General features: G+C 36.8%; 1 protein-coding gene across 1 annotated transcript in view; it reads left to right on the top strand.

The window, feature by feature from the left end:
- Positions 1-436: 436 nt before the first annotated feature.
- LOC136866112 (DAP3-binding cell death enhancer 1) overlaps positions 437-6656 on the top strand; it is a 44150-nt gene continuing 37930 nt past the window's right edge. The window contains exon 1 of the mRNA XM_067142792.2: positions 437-1202. Coding sequence (XP_066998893.1) covers positions 738-1202 — 465 coding nt within the window. The 5' untranslated portion in view covers positions 437-737. The remainder of the gene's footprint in view (positions 1203-6656) is intronic.

Genomic DNA, 6656 nt, shown 5'->3' with positions numbered 1-6656 from the left:
AAGGTCACATTTCCTTGCACTCTACAGTGGACTGAGAATATGTATTAAAGTATTTGGCCCAGTCTGTAGTAAGATAATTCAAACTGAGCACGACACTCTGCAGTCTGCATGAGTGGTACGGAGATTCTTTACCGCTAATCGTAAGGTCGAACGATGACGTAGTTATCAGCCAATAACAACATTGCGACTTTTCTCAATGCAAACCTGACGACCTCAAAACACCCTATGATCTCGTAAAACCTAGATTGCTTGCCATAGCATTCGCGGTTTCTGTTATAGTAAGCATAATGTAGAGCGTTTGCTTTCCATTTTATTTGTGTATCTTAGCGAATTCTTTTAAAATGTACTCTTCAATTGCTAAATTAAAAGAGTTTATTGTATACGATTTTGACAACGAAAGTTGGTATAATGCATGTTTTGTTCCAAACACGAGTGCAAGTGTCTGCAAGTGGATGCTCGTTGGATAGGTCCGGGTCGAATAAGGTATTGTAAAGAAAGACTTTGAGGTTAAAATGTGATGGGGAGAGCTGGGGTATACGAGGAACGTTTCCTTCGCCCTATTACAAGCTTGGAAAATCCCAGAATCTGTTGTAAGCTGAAAATGACAGATACTGCTGCTACACTGTGGACTTCTACCTCTGTAATAAGTAGCCTAAGCCCTCTGTCTGGAGCTGTAGTATAGAAATTTGCTAAGACGCTATTATTTGTTTGAGGCTGTTTAAAAGTACACATCAACCATGTGGAAGTGTGTGCCTAGAAACATAAGGGAAACTGTGGAGAGAAGAGTTACGAGGAAAATTTCAAGGTCGGAGAAACCTCCTTGTCAAGAAATCAAGCAAACATCTGCACTGCAGACTAAACTTATTTCTCCTGCAACACAACAGGTTACTAATATCCCATCCCCAGACAGTAATGGGAAACGTCTTACTGAAATTGGGAAGTGCAGTTGGGAGTCTCAACATATTGCAAAATTTGGCAAACCTTTTCGACGCGATTCCACTGAAACTTGCAGAATCCTATCGGCAATAATACCATGTTTAACCCAGCAATTCAACAGTCTTAGTTCGAAAGGATTTAATGTTTGGTGCGAGAATAAAAAGAAGAAATGTGGGTCGAGGAAGCAACAGAAAGAGAAGCAACAAGAAAGTACATGGGAGAATGGTTCTCATATAGAGCACACATGGCTTGGTGCTTTAGGTTGGGTAAGTGTCAAGACATATGGGCCTGTCCCATTTTTATTATTCTGATATCTTGCTCCTTATGTATTGTCACTTTCTTAATCCTAACATCTGTTAAATCTACTGTGCATAAATTGGTATTTAACAACACCATACCCATCAAAATATTGCTTCACAATGTAGCAGTATTCATTAATTAATGTTTCATTACAGAACAGTAATATTTTAGGTGAGAATAATTTAGTAATGTGATTTGAGCTGTTTAGCCAAGCCTCAAACTGTAGAATAGTTTGAAGAAATTAACTTATGCACAGTAAGCTATGTCTGTGGCAAGATTCAGCTGTGTGAATTTATTCTAGTTTGTAATATCAGTAAAATTGTGAACATACATATCGGTATGCACTATTGTCAAACTTGCTTATCACCAAACTGTGAGCAGTTGGTGTGACACTTGTGGGGAGAGCTAGGGTAGGCTATACGAGGAATGTATCCTTCACCTGATTACAAGCTTGGAGATTGCAGAATCTTTTGTAAGCTGAAAATGACAGATAATGTTTTTTCACAGCATTTCTATGTCTGTAATGAGTAGCTGAAGCCCTCTAACTGGAGCTGTATAGAAATTTGCTGAGACTCTATTATTGATCCAAGAACCTTTATTAAGAGGTGATTAAAAACATGGCAGATTGTGGACCATAGAGATTTCAAAGTAGTAATTTATGAATACCGATAGACTATGTGGAGATCTATTTACTTGGGTAACAGTTAATAATAAAAGCTCAAATTTCTTCATTATAAAAGCATTGTGACCCAGATTTGTTTAATTGTTTTTACCGGTATATATCATAGGTTGTAAGGAATCTCAAGGATTACCTTAACTGTAGGCCTAACTTATATATTTTCCTGTTCAAATCAACTTCTGCTTCCTCTACTCATAAATTGTTTGCTTATGCATTATTCTATTTTGTGAACCTAAAGATTATGTGTACCAGTAATACATAATTTTTGTGTGGATTTGATTCCAAAAATGTGTTTGCTGTATCATCTTGAATTTAAATGCTAATATAAATTTCCTGCTGTCAACACTGAAGCTGACACCCCTGACCACAGAAAGTGGAGGATGGCATGTTGAAAGATGGACTAAATGCTAGGAAAGAGTAAGAAGATCAGTTTCCTGCTGTCAGTCTCACTTCTGCTTTGTTTAATCCCATATATAGGCTACACTTCTTAGAATGCTATTTCAAAGAGTATTGATGAAGAGAAAGAATACAAATGTCAAAGATTGTTGTAATAGAAGGTAGTTCCTGTAGAAAAATAAAGATCAGTAAAGGGTACTGGTACTGAAACAGTAGTTAAGTGAGTCATTCCTCTACTATTCATTTAATGGTAGGCCTACCAGCCAATATGTGAAGGCAGCAGATTAAAACGTTGACAAATACTTCAGTAATGATGATCTTTGGTACCGTAGAAGTTACTTAACTTATACTGTTCTTGCATGTATGCACCACAGGCGAGTTGCTAACGGCTTAGTTGCTTTACATCTGACCGGTTGGGATCAACTTTTGTGACCATATGTAAAAAGCTAGTGATGATTATTGCATGATCAGCGTAATGTCCCATGTCTTAAAGGTATTTCTATGTATCATCCACACTCATATCTATGCAAAATGTTAACACCATGTGGCAAAATGTGATTTTAGAAATGGACTGGGAACTTATTAAAGTTAAAAGCTTTTTATTTTATAACCACCTATTCAATACAAAGATAATGCACTCAATTATTTATAAAATATTCATGAGGTACATTGGTTAATAGGACATGATTCGTTCGTCTTTGCGAACATCATCAGCTATATATAACAAAGCCTAAGGTCAGGGCCCTGAGTTTATTTAAATGATTAAAAATGTCGTTATATTAAAAAAAAATTGTAAAATTGTGATAAAAGTAGTTGTATAGTATTAAAATTAGACTGCAACATAGTATAACGATTAGCATCAAGAATTTTTCATAAAGTACAATGAATATTGATAATCTGAAAAGTAAAAACAATCATAAGGGTTATTAAACTAGAAAAGATGTAATAGTAGACATCAAAAGACTTCGATGTTTGAAGCGTGGATTAATTGTAGAGTTGTTGGGTATAAACTTGAAGTTTGAAATCTGAAAAGAAAGAAAAATGGAAGAGTGAAGTAATGTTTAAAACGAGAATAAAAAGGGAACTGGGAACTTCCGAGGCTCTTTTAATGTTTTGACTCGGAGATGTCTGGATGTGAATGTAGATTGTACTGGAACCAAACAGCAAAGGTCAAAATAGAGGGAGACACATTTGAGGCTATAGCTATGCAGAGAGGCATATGACAGGACTGTGTCTTGTTCCCTCTCCTTTTTAATATCTTCTCCGAGGCTCTGTTCAGAGAAGCTGTTAAGGATGTTAACCTGCTCAGCAGGATCAATGCCAATGTCATTAATAACGTCTGCCTTGTTGATGATATGGTTGTTAGCCAGTGGCTTGATTGATCTTCAAATTATTAATAAAATTGTAAGGATCAGTGCAGCATTTGCTCTATTCATAAATATTGGAAATAACAAGCTGATAATATTTTCAAAAACACCTAAGCAGGCCTCTCTGCGCATTAATAATACAACTGTTCAGCAAGTTTCATCTTTGAAATATTTTGGGACAGTAGTGAGTGAGCATTATGATCCCAAAAATTGAATCTTATCCGGGTTCGGACAAGCCAGAAATTTGTTCAACAGTATGAGGGCCCTATTCACCAGTAAAGATCTCAACCTTTAGCTCAGAGTTCAGATGTTGCAATACTATTTTTTCCCTGTCCTTCTGTATGGTTTTGAAGGCTGGACAACCGAGCTCGATAGCTGCAGTCGCTTAAGTGCGGCCAGTATCCAGTAATCGGGAGATAGTGGGTTTGAGCCCCACTGTCGGCAGCTCTGAAGATGGTTTTCCGAGGTTTCCCATTTTCACACCAGGCAAATGCTGGGGCTGTACCTTAATTAAGGCCGCGGCTGCTAACTTCCAATTCCTAGGCCTTTCCTCTCCCATAGTCGCCATAAGACCTATCTGTGTCAGTGCGACGTAAAGCAAAAAAAAAACAAAAAAAAAACTGGACACTTGGCCCTTTGCTGGAGAGGCGTATTAAAGCTGTCAAAATGTACTTGTACAGTAAAATACTTTTAATATCCTGAATAGAAAGGAAGACCAATGATTAAATCCTTAACTTGTTCAATAAGAAAAAAAGAGCTAACAACCGTCAAGGGGTGAAAGCTCGGGCACATCAGGCACATGATGAGAGGTGAACAATATGAACTATGGACAACAATCTGTGGGGTGAAGGAGAAATTCCTGATTTAAAGACTTATGCCACTGGTATAGGCGACCTTCTATTGAAATCTTTATCGGGTGAGCTGGCCATGCAGTTAGGGGTGTGCAGCTGTGAGCTTGCATCCGAGATAAAGTGGGTTTGAACCCCACTGTTTGGCAGCCCTGAAGATCGTTTTCCGTGTTTTCCCATTTTTACATCAGGAAAATGCTGGGGCTGTACCTTAATTAAGGCCGCGGCTGTTTCCTTCCCTCTCCTAGGCCTTTCCCATCCCATTGTCGCTCTAAGACCTGTGTGTGTCGGTGCAACATAAAGCAGATTCAAAAATAAAGTAAAATAAAAAGAGAAATGTTTGGACCCACTGGCTTCAAGTAATCATAATCAATTGGATCGTCAACCTTCATAGGGACACTGCATCCTAAGAAGAAGAAGAAGACAGATTTCTTCCATCGCCGTGGTGACTGGACACCTGAGATTTGTCCATCCAGCCCTGCTGGCTACTGTGGTCAAAATGGACTTACGGCAAGAGCTCAGCGAGGTTGAAAGGGGCATGATTGTCTGTGTCAGCTCATTCGGTCACTTAGTCCATGAGATTTCTGTCATGTTTCAGATACAGTGTTCAATGGAGGTGAAATGAAAACACCAGGAAGTTATAAAACCCCCACCTCAACTAGGGAAACAAAGAAAGTTAATAGATGAGGACCGTTGTTGCCTTCGAAGTGTGGTATGAAGTCATACTGGCAAGCTTCTTTAGAAACTAAAGTCACAGACTTTCATTTGGCATTAAATACCATTCTTTGAAAGGTGTTTACACTTGTATAAACCAAAGATCAATAAACTGACCTCTCGCAGCTGATTGCAATAGCGCAAAACATGTGGACTCTGGAAAGATGGAAGGGTATCATATGGACCTGGCGAATGCCAAGTGAGCATTACTTACCCAAGTACAATGATCCTACTGAGAAATTTGACAGAGGAGGCATTATGCTGTGGGCCTTTTTCTGTGTGGTTTGGTTAAATACTGTATGTTACAAATATAATAGCAGAAACTCTCGAAAATGCGTAGCTTTTTGATGAAGCAGCGCCATTAACGCTATCCTATAGTATGTCATAGAAAGAAAGAGATCCACCTTATCAATACTAAATTTAATGTTATTATTTAAAAACAGGACCGGTTTCGACTTATTACAAGTCATCTTCAGCTGTCATTTACATACACATTAGAATACATAATCAAACAGTTGTATCTTACAAATAAACATGTCGTGTTTGATAGACATTAGGTAATATGTCTAGAAGTGAAATTCTGCTTCTTACATCTAGGTTTAACGGATCAAGAATATTAAAAAGATATCTATCTTTAACACATTAAAAAATTTTTTAAAAAGTTACAACACATGATAAAATTTGTTGTTTACACCTGACCTTGAATATAGCATTGTCGTTCAAGTTTTACTAATAATAGTTCTTTAAAAGGACTTTTTATATTGCATTGTTTTTAGTCGACTAAATATGCTTAAATGTAGCCGCATGTGCTTATACAGATACTTCTTACTAGGCTTAGACTTTGTCAAAATGAGTACTGTGAATTCAAAGAAGAAATTACAATAATAAAGTGAAGTGCGTTTGAATTAATAGTGATCTAGGTAATTGTAACCTCTGTTGAATAACTCCTGCAATTATATACTATTTAAAATACATTTCATGCAAAGAAGACATCACACTTCAATATATAAAAGTTGAAAGGTATAAAACAATCATATACGTTTTGTGAAATTCATATGAAGTAATGTTCTTTCCTCATGCGTATGTGTCAATTTCAAATGGAGTAATATACTTTATATAAACTTTGTCAAATTAAGTAATGTGAGAATGAATTTTTGAGATTGCGTTGAGAAATGAAATGCCAGGTAATTAAAACCTGTATTGAATGACCTCTTCAAATATATACTGAGTAAAATACATTAAATTCGACATAAAACAATGGTACATTTCAATATAAGTTAAAAGGTAAGAGGCAGTCCTGTAAATTTGTAAAACTTCATATGAAGTACTGTTCTTCACGTGTACATGCCAAGTTCAAATGGGGCACTATTGGCCACTATTTGCTTAAAGTCCAATCACTATAAATTTAGATTGTCT

Source organism: Anabrus simplex, chromosome 3 (genome assembly GCF_040414725.1).
Source record: "Anabrus simplex isolate iqAnaSimp1 chromosome 3, ASM4041472v1, whole genome shotgun sequence".
In the NCBI taxonomy this organism is placed as follows: Eukaryota; Metazoa; Arthropoda; class Insecta; order Orthoptera; family Tettigoniidae; genus Anabrus; species Anabrus simplex.
This window is presented reverse-complemented; position numbering and strand designations above follow the sequence as displayed.